At 44.0% G+C, this 22410-nt stretch overlaps 1 protein-coding gene across 1 annotated transcript in view; it reads left to right on the top strand.

The window, feature by feature from the left end:
* PDS5A (PDS5 cohesin associated factor A) overlaps positions 1 to 22410 on the top strand; it is a 1179407-nt gene that overhangs the window by 975207 nt on the left and 181790 nt on the right. The window contains exon 20 of the mRNA XM_053700274.1: positions 16847 to 16915. Coding sequence (XP_053556249.1) covers positions 16847 to 16915 — 69 coding nt within the window. The remainder of the gene's footprint in view (positions 1 to 16846; positions 16916 to 22410) is intronic.

Below are 22410 nucleotides of genomic sequence, written 5' to 3' on the forward strand. Positions count from 1 at the left end.
CCTATGGTTTCTCCTTTCTCGTCTTGTTTTGGTCGAATGACTGGATATGGCAGTGAGGGGAGGAGCTATATAGCAGCTCTGCTGTGGGTGATCCTCTTGCAACTTCCTGTTGGGAAGGAGAATATCCCACAAGTAATGGATGATCCGTGGACTGGATACACTACAAGAGAAATAAATTTATCAGGTAAGCATAAATTATGTTTTTTCTACAGTTCTCTGTAAGGAGTATGTGTCCTTTCACGCCTTGTGAGCTGTCTACCTGCCGGACAGCTGGATTTGCAGGTAAGTGCTTTTGTCTTCTAGGTATGGGAGACTTTCACTTAAGAGTTTTTTGTTGTTTTTTTAAAAGAGAGAGAGAGAGAAACTCTGCATTATATAATTGGGACTGAATCCTTAGTAGAGGATTTTTATCAGGCAGGGTGCAGGCACATTTAATGTATGTGGCTAGAGACTTATGGGTTAATCTCCTTTAGGGGGTATGAAGGAGTTAATTTGTGGCTCTTTTATTATAATTCCTTGGTGGTCATTTTATTTAAACTCTGTGTGGCATTAAAATCGGTTTCAAAATGTTAATTGACTTGGGTAGGAAAAGATGTATGTTATCTTGTAAACCCGATCTCAGTGAAATTATTTTCAGAGAAATGGCTTGTTTAATGAAGGTGTCCGTTTTCTTTTTTTTTTGCCGGCTTTGAAGCGCACACTTTACTTAGTGGCGCAGTTTCATTTACCCGGTCATGTGACTTTCCTCTTCCGCTCCTAGAATTTATCGGAGCGGTATAGGCTGCTTAAAGTTTGAGCCTGTGAGACCGGGAAGTTCTTCTGACGTAATCTTTTGGCTGACAGATTACTTATTTTTCGGTGGGGCAGGTAGGCACCTCAGTCAAATGCTGAGGTGTAGAGGTCCTTAATTAAAAGTATATTTGAGAGTAAAATATCGCTCTAAAGGGAGATTATTTCAAAGGCAAATTTAAAGTGATTAAAGTGTGAATTATAAATCATTTTTATTTTTCTTGTCGGTAAAAACTTTTTAGGTCATGGAGCAGGAGTCTGTTCCTATGGACAAATGTTTGCTATGCCTGGAGAACCAAATTGTTTTTCCTTTGCAATTTTGTACCTCATGTCTAGATAGAGCTTTAAAATATAAAGATAAACTTTATGTTTCTGAGCCTAATGTCTCTCAGGATGATGTTGTTCAGGCTATGCCACAGTTTTCTCCTTAAACTTCCCAAGCCTCAATGGCATCACATAAAGTGCCTTGCAGTTCCTCTTAGCCTCCTAGAGAAGTTTTTTTGCCTGCAGATTTTGCTGCTCAGAATCTTCTGCGGTATCTGCGGCTTTATCTGCTTTTCCTATGCTGGAAAAAAGCAAGAGGAAATTTAGACATTCAGATAGTAAGGTTTCTGTTCCACCTACTACTACGCAGGTTGCCCTCCCTCATAAGTCTGAAGAGGAGGATACGTCGGTAGCCTCTGAGGGTGGAATCTCAGATTCAGACAGTATAATTCCTTTATCAGATGCTGAAGAGGTAAACTTCAGATTTAAGCTTGAAAACCTTCATGTACTGTTAAAGGAGGTGTTGGCTACTTTGGATGACTGATACTTCTGTCGTCGTCAACCCTAAGAAGTCTAGTAAATTTAATAAATTCTATGATGTTCCTTCCTCTGTGGAAGTGTTTCCTGTTCCAGACGGTGTGACAGAGATGATTTCTCAGGAATGGGAGCCAGGGATACCTTTCTTCCCGTCTTTAAGAAGATGTTTCTTGTTGCTGGCCCCATTAAATATTCATGGCGCACGGTGCCTAAAGTAGAAGGGGCCGTTTCTTCTCTGGCTATAGAGGATAGCTTGTCCTTTAAGGATCAAATGGACAAAAAGCTGGAGGCTTATTTGAAGATGTATATTCATCAAGGTCTTCAATGGCAATCTGCAGTTTGTATTGCCACTGTGGCAAGTGCGGCATCTTATTGGTACGACTCCTTGTCTGAATCAATTTTGGTAAAAACTTTGTTGGAGGTAGGATGTCAAAGTACTTTTCGCTCCTTTCGTAACTTCAAAGGAAAGTCTTCCTCTTCCAAGCAGGAACAGTCCAAGTCTTCTTGGAAACCTAATCAGTCTTAGAACAAGGGGAAGCAATCAAAGAAAACCGCAGCTGAGTCAGCATGAAGGGTCTGCCCCCGGTCAAGGATCTGTTCAAGTGGGGGGGGGGGGGCAGATATTCTCTGTTTAGTCAAGCATGGATATGAGATGTCCCAGACCCTTGGGCTGTGGACATAGTATCTCAGGGTTACAAAATAGAATTAAAAAATTCCCTCCCAGGGACAGATTTCACCTCTCAAGATTATCCGCAGACCAGGTAAAAAGAGGCATTCTTGAACTGTGTGTTCAGGGCCTTTCCTCCCTGGGAGTGATTGTTCCAGTATCAGTAAGGGGATCAGTGCCTATGATTCTATTTAAATCCCAAAAAGAGGGAATTTTTCGACCCATTCTAAACCTAAAGTGCCTCAACAAGTTTCTCAGAGTACTGTCCTTCAAAATGGAAACCATTTGTTCCATTCTTCCTTTGGTCCAACAGGGTCAGTTCATGATGACCATAGACCTGAAGGATGCGTATCTTCATGTTCCTATCCACAGGGATCATCACAAGTTCCTGAGATTTGCCTTTCTAAACAAACACTTCCAGTTTGTGGCTCTTCCGTTTGGCTCCCAGAATTTTCTCAAAATGTCTGGAATCTCTCTTGGCACTGATCAGGTCTCAGGGAATTGCAGTGACGCCCTACCTGGACGACATATTGGTTCAAGCGCCATCTTTTCAACAAGCAAACTCACACAGAGATCTTGTTGTCTTTTCTACGTTCCCATGGATGGAAAGTGAATCTGGGAAAGAGTTCCCTTGTTCCAGCTACAAGGGTAGTTTTCTTAGGGACCATAATAGATTCCCTATCTATGAAAATTTTTCTGACAGAGGTCAGAAAATCCAAAATTCTTTCCCCTTGCCTCTCTCTACAGTCTACTGTTCAGCCATCAGTGGCTCAATGTATGGAGGGAATTGGTCTGATGGTCCATGGACATCATTCCCTTTGCTTGATTCCATTTGAGAGCTCTGCAATTATGCATGCTCAGACGATGGAACGGAGTCCATTCGGATCTGTCTCATACATAGATCTAGACCAGTCGACAAGAGACTCTCTTCCGTGGTGTTTTTTTCAGGAGCATCTGTCTCAGGGCACATGTTTCCGGAGACCTTCCTGGGTGATTGTGATCACGGACGCCAGCCTGCTACGCTGGGGAGCGGTCTTGGATTCGTTAAAGGAGCCGGGACTATGGACTCGGGATAAGTCTGCTCTCCCCATAAACATCTTGGAGTTGAGAACGATTTACAATGCTCTGATGGCTTGCCTCAGTTGTCCTAAGCCTGGTTTATCAGGTTCCAGTCGGACATCATCACCTCAGTGGCTTACATTACCAACCAGGGAGGGACGTGGAGTTCCTTAGCCATGAAGGAGGGGGCACGGATTATTCAGTGGGCGGAAGCTCACAATTGTTGTCTCTCTGCCATCCACATTCAAGGACTGGACAACTGGGAAGCGGATTTCCTGAGTAGACAGACATTTCATCCTGGGGAGTAGTCTCTACATCCGGAGGTGTTCTATAGGTTAATGCTCAAATGGGGGGTGCCGGAGTTGGATCTGATGGCGTCTCGGCAAAACTCCGAGCTTCCAAGGTACGGTTCAAGGTCAAGAGATCCGCAAGCCGTCCTGATATATGCTCTGGCGGTTCCTTGGGATAACGGTCTACCATACCTGTTTGCGCTCCTTCCACGATTCATTGCTTGTATCAAACAGGAGAGAGCGTCGGTAATTCTAATAGCTCCGGCATTGGCTCGCAGGATCTGGTATGCAGACCTAGTGAAGATGTCACCTCTTCACCTTGGAGGTTGCCTCTGAGGGAGGACCTTCTAACTCAGGGTCCATTTCTCCATCCAAATCTAGTTTCTCTGAAGCTGACTGCTTGGAGATTGAACGCTTAGTTCTGTCTAATTGTGGCTTTTCTGAGTGGTTATTGAGACCATGATCCAGGCTCGCAAGCTTGTTACTCGGAAAATTTACAATAAGGTATGGCGTAAATACCTTGATTGGTGTGAATCTAAGGGCTACTCTTGGAGTAGGGTCAGGATTCCTAGAATTTTGTCTTTTCTCAAGGAAGGTCTGGAAAAAGGATTGTCAGTCAGTTCTCTGAAAGGTCAGATTTCTGCATTATCTATTTTGTTACACAAGCGTCTGGTGGATGTGCCAAATGTTCAATCTTTTTGTCAGACCCTGGTCAGAATCAGGCCTGTGTTTTAACCCTGTTGCTCCTCTTTGGAGCCTTAACCTTGTTCTTAAAGTTTTGCAGCAGGCTCGCTTTGTGTCAATGCATTCCATAGATATTAAGTTATCTTGGAAGGTTTTGTTTCTTATTGCTCTCTCTTCTGCTCGGAGAGTCTCGGAACTCTCGGCTTTGCAGTGTGATTCGCCTTACCTTATCTTTCATGTTGATAAGGTGGTTCTTCATACTAAATTGGGGTTTCTTCCTAAAGTGGATTCGGATAGAAATATTAATCAGGAAATTGTTGTTCCTTCTCTCTGTCCTAATCCTCCTTCTCATAAGGAACGTCTGATGCACAAATATGATACTTTTGCCTCGGCTGAGGCTTCCTTTGGGAGAAAAGTTCTTCAAGCAGTGCTGCCTTCTGTTTAGGTCTGTCTGTCTTGTTCTCCCTCCCTATTCATTCAGTGTCCTCTAGCTTGGGTATTGGTTGTCACTAGTAATTGAATGACCTTGTGGACTCTCCATATCTTAGGAAAGAAAACTAAATTTATGCTTAGCTGATAAAAATTATTTCTTTCCGGATATGGAGAGTCCACGATCCCACCCTTAATTAAGACAATTATTTCCTTCCTAAGATAGGGAAAGTCCACGGTTTAATTCCTTACTGTTGGGGAAATACAACACCTGGCCACCAGGAGGAGGCAGACACCCCAGCCAAAGGCTTAAATATTCCTCAGTCATTCTTTGCCTTTCGTCACGTTAGGAGGTGGCAGAGAAGTGTCAGAAGAAAAAAGAGTATCTGCCCTTCGAGATAGGACTGGAGTTTTAAGTAGTCATATCAACCTCTCATTGAGAGTATTGATGAGTTAGTCTGGAGATGCAGGGAAAGTTTTTCTGCAAAACCATCCAAACTACTGCTAACGGCTCCTAAGCAATCAGTGTTGACCAGTTTCACTTCCTGCTTTCTCTCACTCAAGTCCATGTCAGGAGCGCTGCTATAAGACTGTCACACTTGAGAGACTATGTTCTGTTCCACAGCATGGATCCTGGAGGTAAGATTGTTTCAATTTTTCCACATAAAACACTATAACAGGATCACAGTGTGGCTTCTTTATACCTTGATAGGATCCAGGGTTAATATCCTCTGAACGGGGTTTATTGAACAGTTGGGGCTAATTAATCAGTGTATTTACATGCTGCTTTGTGTGATTTTTTTTCCTTGGCTGATAGACTTTGTGTTTTTAGCTGGAACAAATAGGTTTCACTTAAGTTTCACTTTCGTTTTTTTAAAGTGTTGCACAGCTCCTATTACTTGCTGTACTTGTAATAACAGGGGGCTGATACTTGAACCTGAGGAGAGCGTTTCCTATGTTATCTGTCTGGGTCTAGGAGGTAGTGTGTGCCCTAGCCATTGGTAGTATAAAGGTGCAGTTTTCTATAATAAAAAACATTTTTATTTGTGTCCTTCTGTGGGTATAACCTGAACTATGGAGGACTCTGACATGTTAGAAGGTGCTCCTTCTGTACTATGTCATACCTGTTTATATTGTGATGAGGCCGTGGTTTTCCCGCCCACTCAATTATGTTCCACATGCCTTAACTCCGTTATAAAGTCTAAGAAGGGAGACAAGCCTGCTAAGGCTCTTAGTCCCTCTGAGCCGTCTACCTCTCAGGACTCTGAGTCCCATGATATTGCTACCCCTGCTACATTATCCACTCCACATGCAGTTCCCCTGTAGCACATCTAAACCTCCATCCGGTGGGGGCCTTCTTCCTGCAGACTTTGCCACGCAGTTACAAACGGCGGTGTCTGCGGCCCCTCAGTGCATTACCTTGCTCTAACAAACTCAAGAGAAAGGTTAAACATAGCTCTCCTGACCCGGAATCATCTAAATATTTATCGGATTTAGCTATTATGTCCCAGTTATACGATGATCAGTTAACCTCTGTAGCTTCAGAGGGTGAACTTAGCATCTAAGCCTCCTGCTGTGGAAGAACCGTCCTTTTAGATTTAAAATTGAGCACTTGCGTTTCTAAGTAGTCCTGTCAGCCTCTCAGTGAGAGCATGGGTGAATGTTAGAGTCCGGAGATGCAGGGAGAGTCTTTCTGCGAAACCATCCCGACTCAGATTAACAGCTCCATAAGCAATCAGCGTTGACGAGTTTCCCTGCCTGCTTTCTGCTCTCAAGTCCATGTCAGGAGCGACACTACTAACCTGTCACACTTGAAAAGCCGTGTTCCTGTTCCACGGCGTAGATTCTTGTAAGATCGTTTCATTATATAGATATAACGTAAGAAGACAGGGTCACCGTGTGTCTCCTTTTATCTGTATAGAATCAAGGGTTAATACCCTAGGAATGGAGGTTATTTAACAGTGGTGATTTGTGCACAATGTTGTCTACTGCAGCATTTTTTGGTGTGTTTTCTCTTTAGTGCAGGGACGGTTCCTGCATGGCATTCCATGTGACTGGGTGTGGCCTCTTTCTTGACTCCGCTGGATGTCTCTGACAGATTATCCGCTGATGAAGACGACTTCCACTCTTTGGAGGATGCTCTGTCTGGGTCGGAATCTGCAATATCTAGGCCTCCGTCTTCTGAAGAGCTAGTTTTTAAATTTAAAATGGAGCACTTGCGCTTCCTGCTAAAAGAAGCGCTAGCTGCGTTAGAGGTTCCGGAGCCAAAATTGCCAGAGGAACCTTCGATCCCTAAACTAGATGGGGTTTACGAGGACAGGGTGGTACCACAAACCTTCCTGGTTCCCATTAAAATGGCTAATATTAAGAATGAATGGGAGCTGGAGCTTCTACCTATTGGTGTGACGCTCTGTCAGCTATGGTTGAGGTGGAGACTCCCCTCGAGGAGATACAGGAACAAATTAAGGCCTTAATAGCTCATTCGTTCATCTGTGATGCAAATATGCAGATTATACACTTGAATGCTAAGACTTCAGGTTTTCCTGTTCTGGCCCGTAGGGCTCTGTGGTTAAAGTCGTGGTCTGCGGACATGACTTCCAAGTCTAGATTACTTTCCCTCCTGTTTCAGGGAAAGGTTCTATTTGGTCCTGGTTTGGTCTCTATTATATCCACGGTCACGGGGGGGCAAGGTTTCTTTCCTACCGCAGGATAAGAAAAATAAGCTTAAGGGTTCTACCTTTTGTCCCTTTCGTTCGGACAAGCCTCAATGCCAGCAGCCTGCCGCGAAAACCGAGCAGTCCAAGGGATCTTGGAAACCAGCTCACTCTTGGAACAAGACCAAGCAGAGTAAGAAGCCTGCCGAGACAAAATAGTCATGAAGGGGCGGCCCCTGATCACGTAGGTGGCAGACTATTTCTCTTTACGGAGTCCTGGATAAGAAACGTTCAGGACCCTTGGCTTCTGGAGGTCATAGCCCAGGGGTACAGGAGTAGAAAGTAATGGCAGGCTCTTCACACATAGTTGGTTGCAAATAAAATCCCAAGTTTATTGGAAAGAATACACGGTAAATACCAATCCAAAGTAGCAGGGACTATGCATCAAGCAATCACAGTTAGTCAGGCTATAGGTGTGGAACAGGCAACAGGCTGAAGCGTTTCACGCCAATAAACTTGGGATTTTATTTGCAACCAACTATGTGTGAAGAGCCTGCCATTACTTTCTACTCTTGTGTAACACGGTAGTTTGATTCACTACCCTCAGCTACGGCACTCCAGGATCAGCAGTGGTTCTACTTCCGGTTCAGACCGGATTGAGGGAGATTGTGTGCTGGAGTCATCGGATCCTCCTTGCCCTTTACCCAGGGCTACAGGATAGGATTCAAGACTTATCTGCCCAGAGGCAGATTCCTCCTGTCAAATCTATCATCATGTCCAGAGAAGAGAGACGCCTTCCTAGGTTGTGTGAGGGATCTCTCCTCTCTCTGAGTTATCGCCCCAGTCCCTCTAGGAGAAAGAGGTCTGGGGTATTATTCAAACCTTTTTGTGGTCCCAAAGGAGGAGGGCATGTTTCGCCCAATTCTGGACCTAAAGTGCCTAAAAAATGTTTCAGTCCCATTGTTCAAAATGAAGACGATCAGAACGATTCTGCCCCTAGTTCAAGAGGGACAATGTAATACGACAATAGACCTGAAGGATGCTTACCTTCACGTACCAATACACAAGGACTACTTTAAGTTCCTTAGATTTGCATTTCTGGACCAACACTACCAATTTGTGGCCCTACCATTCGGTCTGGCGACTGCCCCAAGAGTCTTTACGAATGTTCTGGGAGCGCTGCTCGTGGTTGCAAGAGCCAGAGGTATTGCAGTGGCTCCATTATCTGGACGATAACCTGGATCAGGCTCCGTCCTGCAGTCTCGCGGAGGATCACTCAAGGGCTGCTCTTCTCCTTCGATCGAAGATAAACAAAGGAAAGAGTTCTCTGGTCCCCAGCAACAGGGTGAAATTTCTGGGTACAAGAATAGATTCCATATTCATGAAGATATTGACAAGATATTGATAAGAGACGTTCCAAGATAGTATCCAGCATAGATGCCATTCCATTTGCCAGGTTCCACCTCAGACCTCTTCAGTTATGCATGTTGAGACAGTGGAACAGCGATCACTCAGATCTATCCCAACAGATTTCTCTGGACAACTGAGTGAGGGAATCCCTCTCTTGGTGGATCTGCCCCGAACAGGTGTCCCAGAGGACATCCTTCTCTAAGTCTATATCAGGATGGGGTGCTGTTTGGGGTGCGAGAAGGGCACAGGGCAGGTGGACTCGAGAGGATTCGACTTTACCAATAAATATTCTGGAACTTCAAGCGATCTTCAAGGCTCATAGGGCGTGGCCCCACCTGGAGTCTTCCCGATTCCAGTCGGACAACATTACCTCGGTTGCTTACATGAACCATCAGGGGGGAACGAGGAGCTCCCTAGCCATGAGGCAAGTGTCTCTGATTCTGGAATGGGAAGAGACTCACAACTGTTCGCTCTCAGCGATCCACATTCCGGGTGTGGACAACTGGGAAGCGGATTTTCTCAGCAGACAATCGTTTTATCTGGGGGAAATGGTCTCTCCATCCCGAGGTGTTTGCGGAGATCTGCAACAGATGGGGGACGCCGGGGATAGACCTCATGGCATCAAGACTCAACTTCAAGCTACCCAGATACGGGTCGCGGTGCCTTGAGAGTTCAACCTAATTTACATTTTTCCATTGTTGCCACTCCTTCCTCGAGTGGTGTGTCTCAACAAATGTCTCAGGTTTTCATCCATCAAAATGGAGACTATCAGATCCACTCTCCCGGTTGGTTCAAGTGGGTCAGGTTATGACCTCCATAGACCTAAAGGATGCATACCTTCATGTTCCGAGCCTAAGGGATCATTTTTATTTTCTGCTGTTTGCCTTTCTAGACAAACATTTTCAAATCTGTAGCCCTGCCATTTTGTCTGGCTACAGCTACAAGGGTACTTATAAATGTGTTATTAGTGCTTCTAGCAGTGGCCAGGATGTGAGGAATTGCAGCAGCCTCTTATCTGAATGATCTTGGTTCAGGCTCGTTTTTTTTCTCTTGGCAAGATCTGACAGACTCTCTCGTCTTTCTTCGAGACTACGGGTGGTAGATAAATCTAAGCATCAGTTCCCTGGTTTCCATCACCAGATCGTGCTTCCTTGGTACAATATTAGATAGGTTTCCATGAAAATATTTGACGGATCCAAAGTGAGCCAAACTCTTTTCAGCCTACATTGCGCTTCAGTTCTCTGCATACCCTTTAGTGGCACAATGCATGGAAGTATTGGGTCTCTTGGTGGCTACCATGGACATTATCCCTTTTTGCTCGTTTTCATCTGCGACATCTACAATTATGTATACTCAGGCAATAGAACGGAGATCATTCTGACCTTTCCCAGCAGATCGTCCTGGACAACCATTCAAGAGAATCTCTCTCCTGGTGACTGTCATGATCTCCTATCTCAATGCAAGTGCCTTTTGAGACCATTATGATTGATTGTGATTACAGATGCCAGCCTTTGGTCTGGGGTGGCCTAAAGGCTTAGGGAATCTGGTCACTGGGGAGTTTTCTCTCCCCATCAACATACTATTGGACAACATAACGTCTATGGCTTATATCAATCATCGGGGAGGAACAAGGAGTTTCTTGGCTATGAGGGAAGTTTCTCGCATCCTCTAGTGAGCAGAGACCCTCAATTGTCTATTTCGGCCACCCATATTCCAGGAGGGGACAATTGGGAGGCAGATTGCCTGAGCAGAGAGACATTCCTTCCTGGGTAGTGAGCTCTTCATCCGGAGGTGTTCACCCCTCAGGTGTGATGTTTCGGAGATCGATCTCATTTCCTCTCGTCTCTATACCAAGCTGCTCAGATTAGGGTCGAGATTGAGAGACCCTCGATCAGTATTGGTGGACGCGATAGCGGTTCCTTAAAAGTTAAATCTTATTTATCTGTTTTCTTAGTTTACCCTTCTCCCCCCTGGTAATAGCCTGCATCAAACAGAAGTGGGCCTCTGTCATCCTAAGTGCTCGAGCTTGGCCTCGCAGGTCTTGGTTCGCAGACCTAATGTTGTCTTCCCCTCCTCCGTACAGGTTGCACAGGACCTTCCTCTTCAAGGACCTTTCCTTTTCCAGACTTTACATTCTCTTAGGCTGACTGCGTGGAGGTTTTTCTGTCTTCGATTTTTGTTCCCCCAAGAGGGTTTGGAGAAAGATTTGTCTTCTAGTTCTCTCAAAGTACAGATTTCTGCCCTGTCGGTATTGCTACTCAAAAGTAAGCTTCCAAACTTTCTATCTTTCGTTCAGGCCCTGGATAGACTCAAGTCTGTGTTTCACGTCAGTTACTCCTCCTTGGAGTCTTAATTTTGTTCTTTGTGTTGAGCTACAGGCTCCGTTCGAGCCTATGCACCCTGTTGCTATTAATCTTCTATCTTGGAAGTTTTTTTGTTGGCCTTTTCTTCTGCTAGTAGAGTTTCAGAATAGTCTACCTTACAGTGTGATCTGGTTTAAAGTGGTCTCTAACCGCAATATCAATCAGGATAGTAGTACCTTCCTTTTGTCCTAATCCTTCCTCTCAGAAGGAGCGTTTGTTGCACAAGCTGGATGTGGTGCGTGCTTTGAAAATCTATCTCCATGCTTCCAAGGTTTTAGACTATTTTCTTCCTTGTTTGTTGGGTACGCTGGAAAGCGCAAGGGTCAGAAACCATCTGTGACTACCCTTTCCTTTTTTGCTGAGGAGTGTCATTTGTTGGTCAACATCTTCCTGAGATGATGTCGGCTCTCTTTACCATGATGTGTCGTCCTTTACTTCCTAAATGGAAAGAGTCCACAGGTGCATTCATTACTTTTGGGAAATAAGAACCTGGCCACCAGGAGGTAAAGACAATCCAGCCTAAGGATTAAATACTCCTCCCACTTCCCTCATCCCCCAGTCATTCTTTGCCTTTCGTCCCAGGAGGTTGGCAGAGAAGTGTCCGTTTTTGTCTCTTATGGATGGTAGTACTCTTCGACATGGGACGGGAGTTTTAAGTAATCCTATCAGTCTCTCAGTGAGGGCCTGGATGAAAGTTAGAGTCCGGAGATGCAGGGAGATTTTTTCTGCAAAACCATCCCAGCTCATTAACAGCTCCACAAGCAATCAGCGTTGTCCAACTTCGCTTCGCTGCCTGCTTTCTTCTCTCAAGTCCACGGCGGAGGCACTGCTTCTATACGTCACACTTGAAGGGCCGTGTTCCTGTTCCACGGCGTAGATTCCGGTAAGATCGTTTCATTTTACTTCATCAGAATGTACCGTAACTTATTTGTTTTCCCGTAAGGAACTATCTTGCTGGACTTATTAAGTATATTTTTAGGGCCTCAGTGAGGCTCCTTTGGTATCTTGGAATCGAGGGTTAATATCTCCCAAGGTGGATTATTGAACAGGGGGTTTTTAATCATGTTTATGTGATTCAATCTGCTTATGTGTAGTGCTAACTGGGCTCTCTGCTTAGAACATAAAGGCCTTTGGAACTGGCACGACCTTATGGTTGGACACGCTTTTTTGGACTGTACGGTTCACCTTGTGACTGGACGTGTTTACGTTCTGGTCTTCCATTTCCGCATTCCTGACCTTGTGGCGACTGAGAAATTAGTCTGCTTGTGTCTGGTTCTAGGAGGTGGTGTGTGCCCCAGCCATTGTGGGTGTCAGGTGCCGTTTAATTTTTTTTTATTCTATATTATTATATTCTCTATTTAGTTATGGAGGATTCTGATCCTGAGACTGTTCAAATTTCAGATTCTTCGACTTGTGAAAAACACGAATTGGCCTTATTGACACAGGTCAGTCAGTTGTGTTCGATATGCTGTATTAGAGCGCCCTGTTCCTCGGGCTCGGGGAATCAGGGTTCTGCTAAGCCATCCGCCTCTGGGGGTTCTGGCGAGGCGAGTTCCCTACCGCTCCCTACTACTACACATGCGGGTAACCCAGATTAGGTTTATCCCTCCTTACTGGGCGGCTTGTTCCCCCCGAAGGTTGCAGTTCGTTTTCACTTTCACATATTTTTGGCGATTATGCGTCTGCAAAGTCCAGACATTTTATTTGCGTTTGTGCTCGTGCCCGATCGTCCCGGGTGGGCCTATACAGTTCACTGCGGGTGTAGCTGTCCCTGAGTGTTGTGCCTTTCGTTACGGAATAGCACGTCTTCGCGTTTTACTCAGACACGTCTTTGAGTTATTAGAGGATCCTATCCTTAACGGATACGGGAATCCGCAGTCTTCTACTTCGAATGACTCACCTCATTAGACATGAGGGAATGACGTAATTTCCAAATTGATTATGGAGATCTTTCCCAGTTTTTGGTTGGAAGATCAGGGTTCAGTTTGGCTGGTCCTGCAAGTATGTCTGCTTTCTTCCTGGGCGTTAACCTACGGGTTGCCTTATATTTTCTTTTATCCGGTTAGGATGTCTTTTACTTTCGATTGTGTTTCCTTCGGGAACTTCTGGGATCGATTCTCTCTGGTTGCTTCTTCGGAAGTTTAAGGGACACGTTAGTCTTAGGTTTGTCTGTTTTACCTTCCCCTCTGAGGATTTAGCCAACTTGATAGTTATGACCCCAGCTGCGATTCAGATCTTCTGTCCTGTGGCTTATTCAGACACATGGAGCCTGTTCTGCCTGGCTGGTCCGGTGGGGTTCTGAGTGCTCACATTATTATATTTGTGTTCTTGGTTTTTCTTACAAGTTCAGCTAAACACTCTAAAAGGATCCGTATGACTGAGAGAATTGTGTCAGTCCGTATTCAGCATTCAATATGGTGACCGGGTCAGAGGAGTTCCGCTGCGTCACTCTCTTTGCTCCAATTTCCTCGGGGCTTAGAGTTTCTTTCCTGTCTTGGGGGGATTGGGTGCTTAGTGCCTCCTTACCGTTGCTTTGAACGGTTTGGCCTTCTTAGGCTCTGGAATTGTCCTTGGACTTGTTCCTGCTGTGGTTCTCTTTTTGAGACCTTTCGGACTTCGTCCTTTCCTCGAGTTCGTTAGGGGGACCTGGTTCCCTTCTGGAGTTGGTTACTTTGTAGGGACATGGGCAGTGTGGTCTCCTTGAGCTCTGTTTAGGGTTTCTTCCCTGGAGCTGGGGGATTCTCTGCATCTTTCTTTCATCTTCTCCTCTGATTTTTTTTTGTGTGGGTGAGGTGGAGACTAGCCTTGTTCGAGTGACTTTGTCCTCGAGTTATCCCCTTGTTCTTGGCCATACTGTGGCTATTGCGCCTACGGTCTTACTTCCTTAGCTCCATGGAGCGTTGGACTCCAGCAAGGGGTAGTCTCGTCTTCTGGTCGGGACTTGCAAGTTTTTATCGTTGTCCATTTTACTTTGGACATTGTATGGTATCTCCCGGGGGTCTGATTTTATATCATATGGGGGATTTCAGTTTCCGGGTTCTTGCTTATTTGGGGGCTCGGACCCTTTCCTCTCTCTGGTTCCGGTGGCTGAGGTTTATCTCAGCGTTTCCTTTGTGGCTCCTGTTGCGTGTTGTACCGGACTGTTAGGATCTAGAGCTGGTCCGGGGTTCCCCAGTTCCAGGAAACTTTGGTGGTGTCCTTTGGTTGGGCTAGTTGAACTGGTTCTGTTGACCATGTTTTTCTGGGTGCCAATGCCCCCTGGGTTTGCCTTTCGCCTTGGTTGGCTTACTGAAAGAGTGTGATGGATACACTGCTCTGCAAGCAAAGGGGTTCGCTGTAGAACCCCTGCAGCTATGGCACCTTGTCTGTGTGCTAGCCTGTTAAATTCTTCAGGGGATTCCTTCCAGGTTAGTGCGTTGGAGATTTGTTTTCTCGGTTCTATGGCTGTGTCCTGGGGGCAGATGCTCTGTCCTTCCGGCCTGTTTGCCCCCCCCTTGTCTTGGGGGGGGGGGGGGGGGCTTATAGACTTCTTAGGACTTCTCCTGTTCTTACTTGCCTTATTTCTTTGGGAGTTTTGGCGGGGGTTCCCTTCGCTAGTAACGGGTGTGTGGTGGGGGACAGACTGTTGGGTGACGGTGTCTCCTGGAGGACTGTTGGCTCAGTTTTGTCTGATGTTGCGGTCTCTAGCTAGGCTTCTTGGCCCTCTGCTGGTCAGTGTCCTTGGGGCCTTTTCCCTTTTTGTTTTCTTGGCTTCGGAAGAAGTGGGGGGTTTTGTTAGGTATGGGTTTCAGGCCTGGTGGGCCGCCTATTGTTCCCTCCCGTTTTTCAGTGTCCTCTATAGCTTGGGTATTGTTTTCCCAAAAGTAAACAATGCAGCTGTGGACTCTTTCCATTTAGGAAGAAAACCATAAATTATGCTTACCTGATCATTTTCTTTTCTACCGATGGAAAGAGTCCACAGCTCCCCACCCGTCTTTTTTTATGTGTGGCGTCTGTTTTTTATTCTTCTGGCACCTTTTCACCCAGATATTTCTTCTACTGTTCCTTGTTCCTCAGCAACATGACTGGGGTAAGTGGGAGGAGTATTTAAGCCTTTGGTTGGGGTGTCTTTCCCTTTTCCTGGTGGCCAGGTTCTTATTTCCCAAAACTAATGAATTCAACTGTGGACTCTTTCCATCGGAAGAAAAGAAAATGATCAGGTAAGCATAATTAATGTTTTTTAAGAACAAAGCCTCTGGAACAAACCTTTAAGGCAGCTTCCTGGTCCTCTCTTCATTCATTTAAAAAAAAATTTTTTGCCACAGCTGAGGCTTCCTTTGGGAGAAAAGTGCCTTCAGATTTGGTCCGCCTGCCTTGTTTTTCCCTCCCTGTTCATTCTGTGCCCTCTCTAGCTTGGGTATTGGATTCCCAGCAGTAATGAATAAATGTGTGGACTCTCCATGCCAGTAAAGAAAATAATTTATCAGCTAAGCATACATTTTGTTTTAGTTAGAAGAAACTGGGCATAATGATTGAGAGAGAGCATGTCATTTTAAGCAACTTTCAAATTTACTTCTATTTAATTTGTTTTGTTCTCTGCATATGCTTTGTTGAAAATGATAGGAGTTGCTGATTGGTGGATGCACATATATGCCTTATGTTATTGACTCACCCAATGCATTGTTTGCTGCTAGTAGTGCATTGCTGTTGTTTCAACAAAGAATACCAAGAGAATGAAACAAATTAGATAATTGAAGTAAATTAGAAAGTTGTTAACATTCTGTTGCGTGAATCATGAAACAAAAGGTTCAGGTCACCAGTGTTCTTCTTATAAGATGGCAACAAGGTTTATATTTTTTATTTAAACTCAAGTAAAGGGCAATGACACCATATTGCTTACTTAAAGGGATAGTAAACACCAAAAATGTTATTATTTAAAAAGATAGCTAATCCCTTTATTTACCATTATCCAGTTTTTCATAAGCAACACTGTTATAGAATATACTTTTCACCTCTGTAATTACCTTGTATCTAAGCTTCTGCAGACTACCTCCTTATCTCAGATCTTTTGACAGACTTGCATTTCATTCAATTATTGCTGACTTCATGTACATGAGCACAATGTTATCTATATAAAAAACATGAACTAACACCCTCTAGCTGTGAAAAACTGTCAAAAGCATTCAAATTAGAGGCGTCCTTCAAGGGCTTAGAAATTAGCATATGAGCCTCCTAGTATTAGCCTTCGACTAAGAATAACAAGAGAACAAAGCAAATTTGATGATAAAAGTAAATTAGAAATTTGTTAAAAAATGACATGCCCTATCTGAATCATGAAAGTTTAATTTAAACTTTACTTTAACAATTCTTATTGTTGGCACAAGTGTTACAGTGGCTGGAAGCTCATTATAAAAAGAAATTAGTCAGTGTATGCAATGTTCCAAATTTCTCTCTTAAAAATTTTAAGTTAGTGTGACATAGCTCCTTTGTCTTTGTATTATGAATATCACAATTCATTATTCAAGTTATTTATTTAAGTAAAGGAGATTGGGGGGAAAAAGGCGTAAGAGCCATTTTATAAGTTGTAAAGGGTATATTGACAACTTCCCTCTATCTTTGAAAAAAATAAACTGTTTTTGTTTTATAATTTCAGCTATCTTCACTATGAGAAGCTAAATTTAGATATTGAGTTAACAATTCTTTTTCTTCCCAATTACTTAGTCTAATGGAGACAAGAATGGAAAATTATGGTCCTCAGATGAAGATGTTTCACCAGAAGTTCTCGCTAAAGTAAGAATATGTAACATTTGCTGTTTAGAATCTACTAGTAAATAAATATAGCTGTTGTCTTTTTCCTTCACCAATGCAAATTGTCTTCCCAATTGTAACAAATTAAAGTGATGGTAAACTTTAACTAATCAAATGCCATATATTTAATCTTTGCCATTAAAAAAGTATATGTGCACTTTTTTGGTTTTAATCCATCTGTGAACGGGTTAAATTAGTTCATATAGTAATGCTTTTATTGCAGTTATGCCAGCCCACTTGGATGAACTCTCTTTTCTCTTGTTAGGTGTATCCAGTCCACGGACCATCCATTACTTGTGGGATATTCTCCTTCCCAACAGGAAGTTGCAAGAGGATCACCCACAGCAGAGCTGCTATATAGCTCCTCCCCTAACTGCCATATCCAGTCATTCTCTTGCAAGCTCTCAACATAGCTGGAGGTAGTAAGAGGAAAGTGGTAAAATATAGTTAGTTTTTTCTTCAATCAAAAGTTTGTTTTTAAATGGTACCGGAGTGTACTATTTTATCTCAGGCAGCATTTAGAAGAAGAATCTGCCTGCGTTTTTCTATGATCTTAGCAGAAGTAACTAAGATCCACTGCTATTCTCACATATGTCTGAGGAGTGAGGTAACTTCAGAGGGAGAATGGCGTGCAGGGTATCCTGCAATAAGGTATGTGCAGTTAAGTTTTTCTAGGGATGGAATTTGCTAGAAAATGCTGCTGATACCGGATTAATGTAAGTTAAAGCCTAAATACAGTGATTTAATAGCGACTAGTATCAGGCTTGCTATCAGAGGTATATACTCTGATTAATGTGCAATATAAAACGTTTGCTGGCATGTTTAATCGTTTTTATATATGCTTTGGTGATAAAACTTATTGGGGCCTAGTTTTTTCCACATGGCTGGCTTTATTTTTGCCTAGAAACAGTTTCCTGAGGCTTTCCACTGTTATAGTATAAAAGTTACAGTTGGTGCAGTTAAAATTACAAACTGTGACATTCAGCTTCCCTCAGCAGTCCCCTGCATGTTATAGGACATCTCTGAAGGGCTCAAAAGGCTTCAAAAGTAGGAGCTGTGGCAGTTGTTATGACTGTTTAAAAAACATATTTTTCGTTTTGTTAATCTGTTTTTTGTATTAAGGGGTTAATCATCCATTTGCAAGTGGGTGCAATGCTCTGCTAACTTGTTGCATACACTGTAAAAATTTCGTTAGTTTAACTGCCTTTTCTTCTGTTATGTGTGATCAGTCCACGGGTCATCATTACTTCTGGGATATAACTCCTCCCCAACAGGAAATGCAAGAGGATTCACCCAGCAGAGCTGCATATAGCTCCTCCCCTCTACGTCAGTCCCAGTCATTCTCTTGCACCCAACGACTAGATAGGATGTGTGAGAGGACTATGGTGATTATACTTAGTTTTTATGACTTCAATCAAAAGTTTGTTATTTTAAAATAGCACCGGAGCGTGTTATTACTTCTCTGGCAGAGTTTGAGGAAGAATCTGACAGAGATTTTTTACTATGATTTTAACCGGAGTCGTTAAGATCATATTGCTGTTCTCGACCATCTGAGGGAGGTAAAGGCTTCAGATCAGGGGACAGCGGGCAGATGAATCTGCATTGAGGTATGTGGCAGTTTTTATTTTCTGAATGGAATTGATGAGAAAAGCCTGCCATACCGTTAAAATGACATGTATGTATACACTTCAGTATTCTGGGGATGGTATTTCACCGGAACTACTGTGTTAAGGTCACTAATCCTTTTAATAACTATTCTCATGTTAAACGTTTTTGCTGGAATGTAGAATCGTTTACATTGCTGAGGTACTGTGTGAATAAATGTTTGGGCATTATTTTCCACTTGGCAGTTTTTTGCTTTAATTGTGACAGTTTCGTTTCTCTTCACTGCTGTGTGGGAGAGGGAGGGGCCGTTTTTGGCGCTCTTTGCTACGCATCAAAAAATTCCAGTCAGCTACTTTTATATGTCCTGCATGATCCGGTTCATCTCTGACAGATCTCAGGGGTCTTCAAACTTCTTTGAAGGGAGGTAAATTCTCTCAGCAGAGCTGTGAGAATTCTTATAGTGACTGTGTATAAAAAACGTTGTTTTGTTTTTCTTATGTACAAATTTAATTAGTGTTGTTTTTTACTAATGGGAACAAACCTTTGCTAAAAGTTGTGTTGTTTTAAAATTTGATGCAATAACTGTTTTTCAGTTCATTATTTCAACTGTCATTTAATCGTTAGTACCTCTTTGAGGCACAGTACGTTTTTTGCTAAAAAAGATTATAACCAAGTTGTAAGTTTTTTGCTAGTGTGTTAAACATGTCTGACTCAGAGGAAGATATCTGTGTCATTTGTTCCAATGCCAAGGTGGAGCCCAATAGAAATTTATGTACTAACTGTATTGATGCTACTTTAAATAAAAGTCAATCTGTACAATGTGAACAAATTTCACCAAACAGCGAGGGGAGAGTTATGCCGACTAACTCGCCTCACGCGACAGTACCTGCATCTCCCGCCCGGGAGGTGCGTGATATTTTGGCGCCTAGTACATCTGGGCGGCCATTACAGATAACATTACAAGATATGGCTACTGTTATGACTGAAGTTTTGTCTAAATTACCTGAACTAAGAGGCAAGCGTGATCACTCTGGGGTGAGAACAGAGTGCGCTGACAATGCTAGGGCCATGTCTGATACTGCGTCACAGCTCGCAGAGCATGAGGACGGAGAGCTTCATTCTGTGGGTGACGGTTCTGATCCAAACAGATTGGACTCAGATATTTCAAATTTTAAATTTAAATTGGAGAACCTCCGTGTACTACTAGGGGAGGTCTTAGCAGCTCTCAACGATTGTAACACTGTTGCAATACCAGAGAAATTGTGTAGGTTGGATAAATACTTTGCGGTACCGGCGAGTACTGACGTTTTTCCTATACCTAAGAGACTAACTGAAATTGTTACTAAGGAGTGGGATAGACCCGGTGTGCCGTTCTCACCCCCTCCAATATTTAGAAAGATGTTTCCAATAGACGCCACCACTCGGGACTTATGGCAAACGGTCCCCAAGGTGGAGGGAGCAGTTTCTACTTTAGCTAAGCGTACCACTATCCCGGTGGAGGATAGCTGTGCTTTCTCAGATCCAATGGATAAAAAATTAGAGGGTTACCTTAAGAAAATGTTTGTTCAACAAGGTTTTATATTACAACCCCTTGCATGTATCGCGCCGATTACGGCTGCGGCAGCATTTTGGATTGAGTCGCTTGAAGAGAACCTTAGTTCCTCTACGCTAGACGACATTACGGACAGGCTTAGAGTCCTTAAACTAGCTAATTCTTTCATTTCGGAGGCCGTAGTACATTTAACCAAACTTACGGCTAAGAACTCAGGATTCGCCATACAGGCACGCAGGGCACTGTGGCTAAAATCCTGGTCAGCTGATGTTACTTCTAAGTCCAAATTACTTAATATACCTTTCAAGGGGCAGTCCTTATTCGGGCCCGGTTTGAAAGAAATTATCGCTGACATTACGGGAGGTAAGGGCCACGCCCTACCTCAAGACAAGGCCAAAGCTAAGGCTAGACAGTCTAATTTTCGTCCCTTTCGGAATTTCAAAACAGGAGCAGCATCAACCTCCACTGCACCAAAACAGGAAGGAGCTGTTGCTCGTTACAGGCAAGGCTGGAAGCCTAACCAGTCCTGGAACAAAAGCAAGCAGGCCAGGAAACCTGCTGCTGCCCCAAAGACAGCATGAACCGAGAGCCCCCGATCCGGGACCGGATCTAGTAGGGGGCAGACTCTCTCTCTTCGCCCAGGCCTGGGCAAGAGATGTTCAGGATCCCTGGGCACTAGAGATCATATCTCAGGGATACCTTCTAGACTTCAAATTATCTCCCCCAAGAGGGAGATTTCATCTGTCAAGGTTGTCAACAAACCAGATAAAGAAAGAAGCGTTTCTACGCTGCGTACAAGATCTGTTAACAATGGGAGTGATCCATCCGGTTCCGTGGTCGGAACAAGGACAAGGGTTCTACTCAAACCTGTTTGTGGTTCCCAAAAAAGAGGGAACTTTCAGGCCAATCTTAGATTTAAAGACTCTAAACAAATTCCTAAGAGTTCCATCGTTCAAAATGGAAACTATTCGGACAATTTTACCCATGATCCAAGAGGGTCAGTACATGACCACAGTGGATTTAAAGGATGCTTACCTTCACATACCGATCCACAAAGATCATCACCGGTATCTAAGGTTTGCCTTCTTAGACAGGCACTACCAGTTTGTAGCTCTTCCATTCGGATTGGCTACGGCTCCAAGAATCTTCACAAAGGTTCTGGGTGCCCTTCTAGCGGTACTAAGACCGCGAGGGATTTCGGTAGCTCCGTACCTAGACGACATTCTAATACAAGCTTCAAGCTTTCAAACTGCCAAGTCTCATACAGAGTTAGTTCTGGCATTTCTAAGGTCGCATGGATGGAAAGTGAACGAAAAGAAGAGTTCTCTCTTTCCTCTCACAAGAGTTCCATTCTTGGGGACTCTTATAGATTCTGTAGAAATGAAGATTTACCTGACAGAAGACAGGTTAACAAAACTTCAAAATGCATGCCGCGTCCTTCATTCCATTCAACACCCGTCAGTAGCTCAATGCATGGAGGTGATCGGCTTAATGGTAGCGGCAATGGACATAGTACCTTTTGCACGCCTACACCTCAGACCGCTGCAACTATGCATGCTAAGTCAGTGGAATGGGGATTACTCAGATTTGTCCCCTACTCTGAATCTGAATCAAGAGACCAGAAATTCTCTTCTATGGTGGCTTCATCGGCCACACCTGTCCAGGGGAATGCCATTCAGCAGGCCAGACTGGACAATTGTAACAACAGACGCCAGCCTACTAGGTTGGGGCGCTGTCTGGAATTCTCTGAAGGCTCAGGGACTATGGAATCAGGAGGAGAGTCTCCTTCCAATAAACATTCTGGAATTGAGAGCAGTTCTCAATGCCCTTCTGGCTTGGCCCCAGTTAATAACTCGGGGGTTCATCAGGTTTCAGTCGGACAACATCACGACTGTAGCTTACATCAACCATCAGGGAGGGACAAGAAGCTCCCTAGCAATGATGGAAGTATCAAAGATAATTCGCTGGGCAGAGTCTCACTCTTGCCACCTGTCAGCAATCCACATCCCGGGAGTGGAGAACTGGGAGGCGGATTTCTTGAGTCGCCAGACTCTTCATCCGGGGGAGTGGGAACTTCATCCGGAGGTCTTTGCCCAAATACTTCGACGTTGGGGCAAACCAGAGATAGATCTCATGGCGTCTCGCCAGAACGCCAAACTTCCTCGCTACGGGTCCAGATCCAGGGATCCGGGAGCAGTTCTGATAGATGCTTTGACAGCACCTTGGAACTTCAGGATGGCTTATGTGTTTCCACCCTTCCCGCTGCTTCCTCGATTGATTGCCAAAATCAAACAGGAGAGAGCATCAGTAATTCTAATAG

This window comes from Bombina bombina, chromosome 2 (genome assembly GCF_027579735.1).
Source record: "Bombina bombina isolate aBomBom1 chromosome 2, aBomBom1.pri, whole genome shotgun sequence".
NCBI lineage: Eukaryota > Metazoa > Chordata > Amphibia > Anura > Bombinatoridae > Bombina > Bombina bombina.